Consider the following 15,047-nt stretch of genomic DNA (forward strand, 5'->3'; position numbering starts at 1 on the left):
CTTTTAAAATTATTTTTTGTACAACTGTTATTGAAAATCTCTTTGATAGAAACACTTCAATCAGAACACCTACCAAAAAATCATTTAGAAAAGTTCACACATGCAGTTCGTGCTATTGATAATATTAAATCCCTGTCAAGTTACTGACGATGAAGTAGTATTCAGTCCAACTGTAGAAAGTCCTTCATGACTAACCAATAATCCTCCTTAAAATAACGTGAGTTGGCGTATGTAGTTGTAACATATGCCTTGTAATCCAAAGATCGTGTGTTCAAATCCCATGGACCCTATAATTTTTTTTTTATTATCAGCAGTAACGTTATACAAAAACATTTGTATAATACATTTGTTAAAAGTGATTTTGCTCCACTTGCTGACGCTCGTTTTGCAATAATCCCCACTCACAAAATAAAATGCCACTGTCAACACTTGTAGGTAAAACGTGAATAACTATTTTTTCACAAAAACGGCTTTATTAAGAAAACTTGACGGTTTAGGTATAGGGACATGTATATCATCTCGAAGCATTTTTCACCATCTTTCAATTTATCGAGTAATATACAGGGGGCTTCATTTGAAACAATGAACTTTCGACTACTTTTATGCACAATGGAAATAATAGTAATTTTAGCACGCCCTGTATGATATGGAGTCGATTTTTTGGTGTTATTTGAATATTTCGAGTTTGTCCAAACTATCATCAAAATATCAACTTTTCATGAATGGAGAGTACTTAATTTCAATTGAGTACTTAATTTCAATTAAGGCTATGTTTTGGACCATATTTAGCACAATTAATTTTTTATCTCGAAAACAGATAGAGATAGGTATAGGACATTATTAACAAAAAAGTATTAAAATACCAAAGCAATTCCGTAGTAATATACGTATGTGTTAATATTAATATATAATATTAATATTTAAAAAAATAAAGTTGCTAGGACTTTTTGATGGAAGTGGCAACGCCGCAATGCTGAAAATATTTTTTAAACGTCTAACCTACCATCGACCGTGAGTCACGCTGTATATATATATATATATATATATATATATATATATATATTCAATCAAGCAAATGAAGCGTATCTCTTGCAAACTCAGAAGATTGCCTCAAATGAATGAGACCAACATTTTTTGAATACATTAGCTTTATTCAAAACCACTGATTACATTTTCGAAGATTCTACTGCAATATTTCGATTCCTGCTTCTATAATTTCCATACACAAAGCATACAGGCTAATGTTCGTTGAAGTGGATTATTTCGACAACCATAAGGACAAGCCTGTTCTCATTCCTACACCTTTGCTTATATCATAAAACTCCGTCTTAATGTTCTGAAATTTTTTCTCATTTTCTGTCAAAACGAACACGTTCACTTGTATACTTTGAGTTTTTTGTTTTTTGTTTCTCAGAGTTTTGATCAATGCTCTGTAGAGAGGAGGACAAAATAGGCAGTAGAGTAGAAAACTTACACCAACGTTGATAGCCCCAAGTAAGGTACAAACTTCTCTGATGATTTGAAAGTTCTCGGAATCTGTCATATCCTTCCTTCCATAAAAAAGGATATCAGCTGCTTTTGCTTTTGATACGATGCTTGAGGGTATTTCGGAAAGCAGGAAACAAATCACTATTGCTATCAAGACTAGCGTAACATGTGTGCTGTTCTGAAACATAAAATTAATTAATGAATAATATCCGCTATTATAATTTTTTTTTATTCTGTCGAATATCTGTAACAATTGTATTTCGTATTTTCTTGATGCCAATAAAGATTATCATTATTATACCAATTGATACGAAAAACATACAACCGAAACAGAAAATTTCGGTTTGAACTAGACAACTACCTACACTGTGGAATTTACTGAAATGTTCATTTGGATAATCCTGCGTCTAATTCATCTTATCTTATAAGTAGATGTTGTTGAACATGCGACCAAGAATCCATTTTATTTTGCAGAAGGCTTGTTTCTTAAAACTGCGGTCTTAGTCTTTCTATAATTCGTTTACCAGAACATGATGTTACAGAAATCGATATCAATAAAAGCTTTTGAACTTTTTTTTTAAACTCAAGACCTGTACTAAAAAACACGGAACTTTTCAAGCAGTTTGAATTAAATGCCGATAATTTTAAAGTTCTGCGAAAAAAGCAAAGAAACTTTTTTTTAAGAAAATTTAATATTAACATTTAAATGATTTTTCAGTAAAAAATGCAGTTGTTGTCCTGAAATAATTTCCAGAAAAAATGACTCTATTTTGCAGCTACTTCCCGAATAGTTTCGACAACAACAATGGATACTCTACAATGGTGAGTCTTAAACAATCATGATATTTATCAATATATCCCATAACGAATCATAACTCTAATATGATGGCAGTGAAAAGTTTGAACGGATAATAATTAGGAAGACTCCCATTTTTTCAAAATATTTGCAAGTGAAATTTAGAATGAATGGTATTCCTTTACAATTTAAATTAGTGAAACAAGTGAAATGTTAGTATCTCATATCCACTATCTACTACCAAATGAGGAAAAAAAACAGATGTTACCAAATATTCAACCTAGTTGGGGTATAATTTGAAAATATTTAAGAGATTCAATGAGTACAACTTAAGTGAGTAGCACATAAATTAGTAACCACGGAAATTTGAAATAACTAAAAATTATTATAAGAAAAGATTCAACAAACCCTCTTCTTTCTGTTACACTTCACACTTATCTTCCTCGATGTATGTAGCATTCTGATCAAAAATCCATTTCCTAAAATGAGAAATATCCCCGGGATGATTGAAAGGAATGCTAGCATAAACCAGTTGAATAAAGCGTACGACCTAGAACAAGAGATGGAACTGAAAATACTGAATTATTTCAAAGTATTTAGGTATATGTAATTCACTTTTGAACAGATAAGGGAATTACAAGTGTTGCTTTTTTGAGTTCTAAAATGAGTAAATCACTCATTTGTCACCAAATATTTTTATCTAAATTATCTCCTTGAAACGAAAACACACCTCAACTAACCTAACAACTGATAGACGAACTTCAAGTCGAAAAATATAAGAGAAACTGTCAAAATTCATCCCCCATTCTATCTGAAAATTGCCTTTTTTAGTTGGCAAACTAGTATAATGAATTCTACTTTCCTGGCTGTGATTCCTAGAAGTTCTGACAATTTGACCAATATATACTTTAGGACAAGTTCCACAATTCAATTTATATACTTCTTTATTCTCGAATTTGAATATTTTGTCTTTCCCAACGTATCACCTATTCTATATGCAATTTCAATATCTTGTTTATTCAAAAATGAAGCCACTTTTTCTGTTGTTTGTCCAAAATATGTTGAAGCTCTATAATTTTGTTGTTGAGTTCTTTAATATTATTCATGCTATTATAAGATGCTATTTTGTGTTGATACGGGTGGGTAGAATCGTAATGAATATTAATATCCGTATGTGAAGATTTGTGATAAATTGAAAAATACTGTTCGTTGTTCATTATACCAATTGTAAAGTCCAATCATTGCTTTCGTAATAATGATTGTAACAGTTGTGATTTTATTGGATGAACATCTAAAATCTAAAGGTTTTGGTAATCCTGTATCACATGGCGTCTTGCATTCATAAGATTTGTTTTTGACTATTTCACGTACAGTTGAGAAAGGAATTTCGATCAAATCTGATGTTGCTTGTAATAGTTTGTTTCCGTCGAAACCAAACTTGAGATGTAGATTCTTATATACGTTGAAACATACTCTCTGTGTTTCAATATTCAAATTCATCCGAATCTTATTCACTGACATCCGTTTTTCGCATTGTTCACTATACTGGAAACTGCGTTGTTATAACACTCGTTAGTAATATTCGTACTTGTCCAAGGACGTCACACTTCAAATAAATAACAAAAATTTAAAGTAATTCACACTGCACCAATATCGAATTTCAGCACTCAAATCGCAATCAGTTCCTGAACTGAATACGACGGCGATAACCTTCCCCGATTTCTAGGACCTTCAAATGTGCACAATATCGTTTACCTCGACTATACTTGTCCAAGGACGCCACATTTTAAACAGATAACAAAAATTTTAGTAATTATAACTGCATCAATATCGAATTTCAACACTCAAATCGCAATCAGTTCCTGAACTAATCACGACGGCGATAATTATCCCCGCATTCCCGATTTTTATTCGTGACCGTACATTACTTCAAATTTAATTTTATGACTCTTATCCAATACGAACCGCCAAGTGTACAGTCCACGTGGACTAGTTCGCTGCTGGCTCATTTCTATTTATTGGTTTTTTTGGCCTTTGAGAGTGCCGCTAACTTTAAGTGGAAGGTTACATAGGATGCGTAGACGTGTGATTTTTTACGCGCACACGCACACGCACACGCACGTCAACATGTCAGACGGGGTTTTTAGATTGTGGACGTCTTTATGTGAGATTGCCTGATCCAAAATTGATCGAGAAGCGGATAATTTTTATTTAATGGAAAACACTTGTTTGAAATACATATATGCTTCTAAGGAAAAGGCAATACCTATTGGGTTAATGATATATATATATATATATATATATATATATATATATATATATATATATACGACGTTTCGATTGTAAGTATCCACAATCGTCTTCGGGTGATAACTTTTCAGATTTTATTAATATTTCAATTTTTTATTTGTTTGGTTGTTGCTTGTATGTTATTCCTTTGTAATTTCAGTTTTTTATTTAATAAAATTGTTATTTTCGGTTAATCTTTTTAATTTTTTTCAGGGTTTATTTCAAATCAATTTATATTATATTAGACAATGGAAGTCCGAACTGATGAAATAATAATATATTTGACGATCATGAAATCACCGAAGTACTCGGGAATATATATATATATATATATATATATATATATATATATATATATATATATATATATATATTTTTGATTACTTTAGAATGTCGCCATTAACATTTGAATACTTAGATACTTGGTAGGCTTCATAGCAGACTGGAGAAATACTCGAAATTTTCGTAAATGTATCGGACCTGAACAAAAGTTGATGGTAACTCTGAGGTAAGTACAAATATGCAATAACATATTTCAATTATTTATTCATACTTTAGTAATAACAACTTGCCATTATGAAAAATTAAGAAAATATCGAGCAGCAGTTCCCTCCTCTTCTCTGTTGTATGAAACATTCGACATTTCCAGGTACTCTGTACTATTACAGTTTACTGAAGTACACCCTGAAGTATTTGTAGTACATAGTGAAATCTGCGTAGTATAGAAACAGTACTTTGAGGTGGATTTGGAAATTGACCAACACCAAAACTGCATATTCATATGTTCGTTTGAAAACAGTTGCTAAATATTCACATGCATGTGCATATTCCTTATGGGTGTCAGTTGTTTCAACTGTGGTAAAAGGCTCATTAAAAAGTGGTAATCAATATCAGCGGAAAGTGATGACCTTGCCGAATATGTTTCCAATTTTTGTTGCTCAATATGCAAAAGTTGTTCGTGAATATTATCTTTTTTATGTTTTTTTTTGTGATAATAAACCATTTCTGTGCTCATATATTATTTTTTGTGTCGTAGGAGTTCTAAATGTGTCTTTCTCACTTTCCGTCTCAGTATCTTCTGTTGCTGTCTCATCATTGTCAGCCTGAGTGCCATCCTGTATGATGTCATGAGATTCATCACCATCTTCAGCATTATTTTCCTTATGTTCTTCTCTAATCGCTATATTACCGCTCGATCGTCGTGCACCTAAAATATCTTTTAAAAAAAGCATCATTTCAAAGTAGGTCCATTTAGGTTTTTTTGAAATTTCTCCAGGGTCTCCTGAACGGCAGTTCTGTACTTTTGTTATTTCTATTCGGAAACTATCGCGCAAGTTCCTCCACTTGGCTTTTACCGCTGCATCTGAAAATTCAAAAGGATTTTTGAAATTGATTATTTCTTTCTATTTATTTCATTTTTTATCTATTTTTCAGCACCTAATTGATGATTTTTATTTAGGTTTTTGTCAACAGGACTGTCATTCAGATCTCTGGCATTTTATTTAGAATGTCTCACTCAACAGTGCGAAATATTATTTTCGAAGTATGTGAAGCGATATGGAATGAATTTAACACACAACATATGCCATTTCCAACATCGAACACGCATGAATTAGTGGCTGAGGATTTTTTTCTAAAGTGGAATTTTCCACACTGTATAGGCTGCATTGATGGAAAGCATATAAGGCTTCCCTGTCCACCAAAATCTGGATCAATGTATTGGAATTATAAACACTATTATTCAATTGTTCTTCAAGCTGTTGCTATCGCCCATTGCAGATTTCTTTACATAGATGTCGAATCATACGGTAAACAAAGCGATGGAGAAATATTTGCTGCCAACACTTTCAAACAGTGTTTTGAATATAAAAAGTTTTGTATTCCGAAGGAAAAGGCCTTTCCATATACAAATATTAATGCACCATACGTATTTTTAGGCGATGAAGCCTATCCGTTAAAGACGTATTTGATGAGACCTTATTCTGGTCGGGGCCTTACTGCAAGAAGGGTAATTGAATGTGCTTTTGAAATAACTACTGTGTTCCAAATGGTGAATTAAAAAAAGAAATTGACTGTCATCCTGACAAAGCAGAAATAATTATTGAATGTGTATATATCTTGTCTATTTGAATTTTTCACAATCAGTATGTTATAATTATCCCACACATGAAATACCCAATTGTACCTTACCTTTATCTCTGATTTCGCTTGATACTTCTTCCCAAAGCGACAAGGTCAGACTAAAATAGAGATGGGCTCAAAAGAACCGAACTGGTTTTTCGGAACAGGTATCAGTCAACTGTTCAATGAACCTGTTCTTTTCATTGAACTGAACTTGTTCAGACGGTGAGTGGCTATTCCAAAGACGCTTGCGCAGGTTGGTGCTGGAACTGGATGACGGAACCGCTCTGTGACCTGTTCTCTCGACTGCACTGACAAGTCATAAACGTTTTCCATGAAATTTTGAACATGCAAAATGAATTAATTAAATACCTACTTGTTGCAAAATCGTAGGTCCCTGTCTCTGTGAATTCTCCTCAACGTGGGTTTTCACTGTTTTTCTAGTGGGTAGAATTTTCACCGTGGGGTGTTTTCTAAGCATATGACGCTTTAAATTAGTCACGGAAGATTTGAAGGAAATAACCTGCTTGCAAATTTCACATGTTGCTAGTTGCAGTTGTTTCTCTATGATTGAAAAAAAAATCCAAATAGGGCTTAATTTTTCATTTATTTTACACTAAAATTCAGCCTGTTACTGAAATAAAAATCTAGAACAACAAGACGAATGGAGGGAACGTACGGAAATTCGGAACCACTCGGAACCGAACGCTAAAAAGTGACCATGACGCAAGATGAGACGTCATTTAAGAATAGGTGAACATGAACAGTTAAAAAGAACAGGTTTTCGATAAGAACTGGAACAGTTCGAACAAGTTCTTCAAATTTAACTGTTCAGTGCCATCTCTAGACTAAAATAACTCCACTGTAACCGAATCCCCTTAAATGTAGAGGTTTGTTTTTATTTGCGATATCGTACGTGCGCGCGCGTGTAAAAAGTCGCACGTGTAGGCATCCAATGTAACCTTCCACTAAGAGTGCACAATATCGTTTATTTCGACTATACCTACAATGGTGTATAAATATAAAAGGGTGAACATTGTAAATTATTTTAGTTTTTTGTATTCGTTTGAAAATATAATTACAGAACGAAACTGCAGTAACGTTAGTATCAAATACAGGTGGTAGAAAAGTTTTAATTCTAATTTTTCATGATGATCTTCTACCAAGAAGTAACGGTTACATCCATCAATTTATTGAAATATACTGAATTGAAGGGGTTATATTTTTAGGAGTGATTAATTTTTTGGGAAGATTCTCTCATCTCTTTTTTTTTATCACATGAAATATACTATTTTCAAGTTTGCCGGTGCTCTTAATAAATTTTCTTTATACCTACAGTCCCAACCGTTCAACGCTTTCGCTTTGCCGATTGGATTTGCAGCAGGGAATTCATTCAGGTTTTAGTGCATTTTCAACTGGGTTTCGCTATTTATTTTCATACACACTGCTGCAGCGAAATCGGTACAACTGACTCTCACTGAAGCCAATAGTTACTTTTGAATATTTTTTGTCATCTTTCAATTCACCCAAATTTGGCAAACATTGAAACAATCTACATTGATCAATGAATATTACTGGAGTTTTTTTCCAACACCAAACCATTATTTTAACACCTTGATACGTATTTCGATCACCAAGTGATCATTTTCAAGAGGAAGATCAAACTAATGATTCTCAAAAAGTTATCCTTATTTATACCATATATACCTGTTCTAGGTACCTGGGTCTCAAGTGTCTTAAATCAATTTCACAATATTGCCTTATCTACTAGTCTAAAATTAATTTTACAGTGTGTCCTTATGTGATAGTCAGGTGAATCAAATAATTGAAATATTATAAGCTATATAAAATTAATTTTACAATGTTGCATTATCTACTAGTCTTAAATTTATTTTACAATGTGTCCTCATGTAATAGTTAGGTGAATCTAATGATTAAAAAAATATAAGTTATATAAAATTAATTTCACAATATTGCCTTATCTACTAGTTATCAATTGATTTAACAATGTGTCGTTATGTAATAGTCAGGTTAATCTAATAAATGAAATATTATTTTACCAAGCTACACTCTCATAGGCATCTAGATGCCTGTTGTTGCTAACTTGTCTAACTAATCTTAATGAACTGAAGTCTATGGAATGGTTTTGTTGCAAAATATGATGGGCGACTGCTGATTTTTCAGGTCTTCTATATTTTAAGTGTGCTAAGTATTCCTTATATCTCATTTTAATAGATGTTTTTGTCTGTCCATAATATTTTGCATCGCAGTCCTTACATTTAATTTCGTAAATTCCAGCCTTTTCCAAATTCTCGATTTTGTCTTTTGAGCTTCCTGAAAGGCTTTGTAGTGTATGACTTGTTTATAAAACCATCTTCATACCTAGTTCCTTGAAAATCTTTACAAAATTCTTCGTGTATTGGTGGTATGGAACTGAGATATATCTATCTTAATTTTTGTCCTTTTTAAAAGTCGAGATTTCGTTCATGATGAACGAAGGTGGTTTTTGAAACAAATCATACACTACAGAGCCTTTGAGGAAGTCCAAAAGACAAATTCAAGAATTTGAAAAAGTCTGGAATTTACGAAATTGAATGTAAGGACTGCGATCCAAAATATTATGGACAGACAAAAACATCTATTAAAATAAGATATAAGGAATACTTAGCATACTTAAAATATGGAAGACTTGAAAAATCAATAGTCGCCCATCATATTTTGCAAAAAAACCATTCCATAGACTTCAGTTCATTAGTTAGACAAGTTAGCAACAACAGGCATATAGATGCCTACGAGAGTGTAGAAATAGATAAACATAATAATATTATGAATAACGGTGGTGGACCAATGCCTAATAGTATACTATACAGCTTATTAAAATAATATTTTATTTATTATATTTACCTGACTATTACATAGGGACACATTGTAAAATTAATTTAAGACTAATAGATAAGGCAATATTGTGAAATTAATTTTATTGTCAAATATGGTAAATAATCTTGAAATAATTCAAATTCATTTAAGTAAATACATGAATGGAAAAATGTTCCAACCCCAACTTCAATATTCTAAAACAAAAACACTCAGTATTCAGAATTCCATCTTGTAACATTCAAAGTTCGTAAAGATCGAAATTGATCCGATCACAGGATATAGAAATATAAAACAATCTCCAAATACGCAAACTTTGCACAGATTGCATGCGGAGCATTTTTCCTTAGTACAGTGACCGGATCAAAGTTGCAATGTCAGCGTATAAATCTTCATAAATATTGAGGAAGGTCAAGATCATAAACAGACAGTATTCAGAAATTTATTTGAGTATCTATTGATCATCAGCAATGCTGTACATCTCCTTCTCTTCAATCCTGCCGGGTGGCAGTATAATGTAAGTTTTTGGTTTTTTGTTATTAATATTTTGGTATGAGAGAGTAAACAAAGAAAAAAGAAGAGAAAAAAAAGAGGGAAGAGAGAGATGGAAGAGGGAGAGAAAACATGTTAAATGTTATAACTGAAAATTTTTCAGAAGTATAAAATCTATGAAATCAATGACTTTCTGATTGAGCAACAATGAGATATTTTTTGTAACAGCACTTAAATAAAGAAACTTGACTAACTTTATATTTTTGTGGAATATCATTATACAAACTATATATTATGACTGATGGATCGTCGATAAAGAGTGGTTCGATGGCAATATTGTAATAATGCAATATTGACACAGGTACCTATAGGGCATAGTAAAATTAGGATAGATTTGTAAGTATGATTAATTTGATCTTGCTCTTGAAGATGATCACTTGGTGATCGAAACACGTGTCTAGGTGTTGAAATAACGTTTTGGTGTTGAGAAAAAAACTCCAGTAATATTCATATTCATAAAGTTAGTTGAGAGAGCTCGAGATATCTGTGAACCTGAGAGTCTCTCAGAGGAATTTAATCAAAAAATCCTTCGAAAGGCAATAGATATAGCAAAGTTGAATTCGAAATGGCGATAAAATTCAGAAGAGAGAACTAGAAAGTAACTAGGCCTCTATGTTAAAAATGTTACAGGCCGGAATTTTCAGAATTCTGGAAATAGACAAAGTGAAAACAATATTCAGCCCAACGAAAACTATTAGAGTGCATCAAAGGTCAGCTAAGAATTTCAGAGGACTTTTAGCAAACACTGAAGGTTAACCGGATCCCTTATAGCTGTGGATCGGTTTACATTGGAACCACGAAAAGAAGCTTAGACTTCGACCACCAAACGAGATTCGTCCTCTCTGTGGCTGCAAAGAAATTAAAACCAGTCCAATGCAACAGTAAACATCTTATTATCCCCGCTAAATCAGTCATTTCATAACTAAAGACTCGTAACATGAATTAGTGTTTAAGCTGTCTGTTTGAAAAAACAAACAGTGCAAAATATCAGATTTGGCAAATCATTTCCATGTAGTAAATAATATGAGTTGTAACTCTTGAGTCTCCTTAAAATGCAAGAAAAAAAGAACGCCCCCGGGTGGGCTCGAACCACCAACCTTTCGGTTAACAGCCGAACGCGCTAGCCGATTGCGCCACGGAGGCGATGATATTAAATATGTACAAATTGTAGAGGATTTATTTACCAATCTATGTTTTTTTTATAATATCAAACGGAGTCGGCAATATGATGAATTATGGAAACGTGGAAGGGTTACGATTTGTAATTTTTGTTTATAAGTTTCAAAAGTCAAAATTTTGATTTGTAGTCAAAATTTCAACAAATGAAAAATAATAAATTTCATTAGTTCGATCTTCCATTGTCTGATATTATATAAAATGATTTGAAATCCCTGAAAGAACTAATAAAAAAGATGAATTAAAAAAGAATAAATCTAAATAAATAAACTTTTAATGTTCAAGCCCGTCTCGGATATACGTACACAGTAGGTTGATTGGACTGACGCCTATCAGAAAACAACTACTCCACTGAATAATACCACGAACGGCGTTGGATTATATCCGACAAACGTCAGTGCAGGAATCTTCACAGAAAAATTCCTGCATATGCAATTGGCAATACAACTGAAAGAGTCGACCTTCAATTTTGGAACGGGCACATTTGCAGACCGGTTTCGGGCTCCTTAGCCACTCGTCAGTGCAAGATAGTGACTATCATCGACCTAAAGTCAATGATATTCCACAGACTGATGTCTGTGGAAAGTTGTTAATTGCAGTGGTATATTTCGATTTGCAATTTTTTCGTTTATCAATGTAACAGGAAATCTTACGTTCTTTGAGAAAGTTTTGCATCTTCTTAGAACATTTACTATAGTAATGTATATTTTTTCACACCATCAAAAATTAGAGATTTCAACGAACAAAAAACACACCGATTTTTTGAAAAAAACTGATATCTTTACGCGAGATTTTTCGATTGAAAATTAGGGTGCTTTTTTGATATCAAGTCAAAATAAGGTGAAAAATTGAATATTTTTAATCGAATAAATTACAGTGTATTCGGGACATAAAAAGGAAAGTTTTCAGCAAAATTCATAATTTTGTTTATATAAAAATAAAAAACCAAAATCTTGGTTATTTGAATTTTTCACATAAATTTTGAGGGTATGTGAAAACATTGTGAATACAAAAGTTGTAGATCTTTTTATTACCTACAATGTTTTCCATAGTTTTGCCGAAAACCAAGATACACTAGTTTTTATCCTTAAAAACTCACCCCCTCCCACTTACCGAACTCAGATCGTCCGTAATTTATTTATTCTTTAATTTTTTTTATATTCCCCTCCTTTTCTAATGGGTTTCATCCTACTATTTTTTTTTCACTTTTTACCATTTTTAAAGGCTTCAGCCATGGTCTAAAAGGTTCATACAAGTTTATAGCTGACTTTCTCTCATTTTGAGGTGAAACCCCTAATATTCCTGGACTAATAGAAATCTTGTTCAATTCGAAAAGGAAATATTTTGAGGAGAGATAAGTTTTTGGGGAAAAGGGGGTATAAGTATTTTAGGGATATTGATTTTTGTATAAAGATGAAGAAGTAGAAAGTCAAAACCCTTCTTTCCCAAAAAAGTAAAAAACCATATATTTTACTATCTAATTATTCAATTTATGTAGTGTGATTCTGAATAAAAGTTTTACAAAACATCAGGCAGAAGCTAAACAATAAACCCGTGATAACCGATTGGAAATCAATGCAATAAGCAGATGAAGATAACCAGAAAGAAGGAACTAACCATGAAAGGTAAAACGAAGACGGTGTTAAATCTCCAAACTCATTCCAATCAAATATGAAGCAATATGGCAAGTTCAAAACTATAGACAAAATCAAGCATGCCATCATCAGCCCTCTGGCAATATTTGTACTGCAAAATTTTGGCCTGGAACACCTCAATGGATTCCACATGTATATTACTCTATCTGAAATGAATAATGTAAATATAATCAGTAGTAATTAATAATAATAATAATGAAAGTTTCAATCATTTTCTTACAGAGGAACATGAATCATCTTGTTGCTTTCAAGAGTCAAAAGTTAAGGTAATAATGAGTAATTTCCTATTGGATTGTGAATATAGATATATACTCATACTCATACATTCCGCGAGAAATAGAAACGTAAATACTTACAGATACAAAGGTTTCATGTTTCGTCAATGATAATCAATATGGCATTGGTGTTATGCAAAAGTGTATCCATACATTTAGTATGTTTAGAATTATATTACTAAAGTGCACTGTGTCGGGACGCGATCTGTCGTGAAGGCAATCGGTCGATTCCCGATCGGCGTCAGATCGATGGTGAGGTTATGACGCGTCAGAAGACTCCACACTAGTATGTTTGTAATATGACGCGTTAACTAGCTAGAGAATAGTCGTTTGCATTCATTTGTGCACAAAATGTCAGACAAACTTTTTGAACTTATTAGAAAATACGGGTTTGTATTTTTTTAATATCATTTTCTATCATACTCTACTCAAATTGATTTTTTGACATCCTGAAATATTGATGAAATTTTCCTTCATCACTAGTAAATGATACTCGCTTCGACTACTTCTCAGATCATTTACTGGATAAACCCAATATTTTCTGTTTTCTTTTTAAGTAAACTTTACATTAGCAGACACGCAAGGTTTTCTTGAATATCACTATCTGAATCGGAGGTAAGCATTGTAGATGCTCGCATATGTTTACTTCAAAGGCCACCACTGTATTGACTCGAAATAACGTCAGAACGCTCCCCGACACGACAGAATAGTCTGCACACCTCGCCGTCACGTCAGAGAGCATCACAACACACCACAACATAATAATGTAATTCCGGCTTAACCCATACGACATTGCAGAATCTTTCGTAACGCAGCCGTAATGTCCAGTCATCGGATGTAAAAACCTCTGAAGTAGTTAGTCACTCATGCTAGCGAAAGGTCAGGAAGAAATTACAAAAATCGACGGCCTTCAAACCCGAAAACATTGAAAACCTCAGTCACGAAAGCCTTAACCATATTTTCAATAAATACTTCGTTGATAGCATACATATTTTAAGATTTTTTGAATAAATCTCAGGATTACTTAATAAAAATACAGTAAATGGCATTTCCTCTGAAGCTTAGCGACTTGAATTTTCAAAATTCCGCACAATAAAAAATAAACAGGTAGAGGGGGATGGTACAAAAATATCCCTTGAGTTGAAACGATCGCTGACTGTTATACCGACCTAATGATATTTCAGTTGAATTTCGTATTCCTTCGGCTGAGCTGTACAATATATGGCAGTGTCGTGGCGCCGTTGGCAGTGGAAAAGTTTTGTCACAAAATATTCAAAACTACGATTTGTCTCAGTTTCTGGTATCATTCAGCAATAGAATTAACCGTTCTTCATTACAATATTCGAAAAACATAAGTTAAGTTTCGATGTTTTTTGTGTATTTGGGACAAAACGATCCCTTGATAGGGTGGACAAAATGATTCCAGGATCATTTTCCCCCTGCCTACCTACTCCCAATTTGTTCACTTAACTTTTAGTTTTTAATGAAGTATTAATTATATGCACAATTACCTATAACTTGAATATTAGACTTGAATTTCACGTTCCGTAAACTCATTGTATTATTAAATTCATCTTGCAAAAAATATGTGGTATTATTAAACTTGTCTTGCAAAATTACATTCGAAAAACTACCGTCAGAACTAGGATGTAAACGCCGTAATTAACGCCATGAATACCGTAAGAAGGGGGGAAGGCCTATGAAACTGCATCCAAACAATTTTTAATATCACTAATGACAATTAGAAGAGCCAAAGGAAATAACGTTCACATAAAAAATTATTCTCAAGCACAGGAGCTGGAGCTTGTACAATTTATTGAA

At 32.8% G+C, this 15,047-nt stretch overlaps 1 protein-coding gene and 1 non-coding gene across 3 annotated transcripts in view; both read right to left on the bottom strand.

Annotated features, from left to right (window-relative positions):
- Positions 1–1,136: 1,136 nt before the first annotated feature.
- The window catches only part of LOC111516391 (FMRFamide receptor), a 53,516-nt gene continuing 39,605 nt past the window's right edge, over positions 1,137–15,047 (bottom strand). For both annotated transcript variants that reach the window (XM_074178126.1, XM_074178127.1), the window contains 3 exons: positions 12,914–13,097; positions 2,693–2,834; positions 1,137–1,666 (listed from right to left, as the gene is read on the bottom strand). In XM_074178126.1, the coding sequence (XP_074034227.1) occupies positions 1,259–1,666; positions 2,693–2,834; positions 12,914–13,097 (734 nt within the window). In that variant the 3' untranslated portion in view covers positions 1,137–1,258. The remainder of the gene's footprint in view (positions 1,667–2,692; positions 2,835–12,913; positions 13,098–15,047) is intronic.
- On the bottom strand, positions 11,190–11,263 carry TRNAN-GUU (transfer RNA asparagine (anticodon GUU)). The gene has a single exon. It is a non-coding gene; the product is annotated as a tRNA-Asn (tRNA).

The sequence above is a fragment of the Leptinotarsa decemlineata genome, unplaced genomic scaffold, assembly GCF_025532065.1.
Source record: "Leptinotarsa decemlineata unplaced genomic scaffold, Ldec_3_MD MMD2_tig00003348_RagTag_RagTag, whole genome shotgun sequence".
Taxonomy (NCBI): Eukaryota; Metazoa; Arthropoda; class Insecta; order Coleoptera; family Chrysomelidae; genus Leptinotarsa; species Leptinotarsa decemlineata.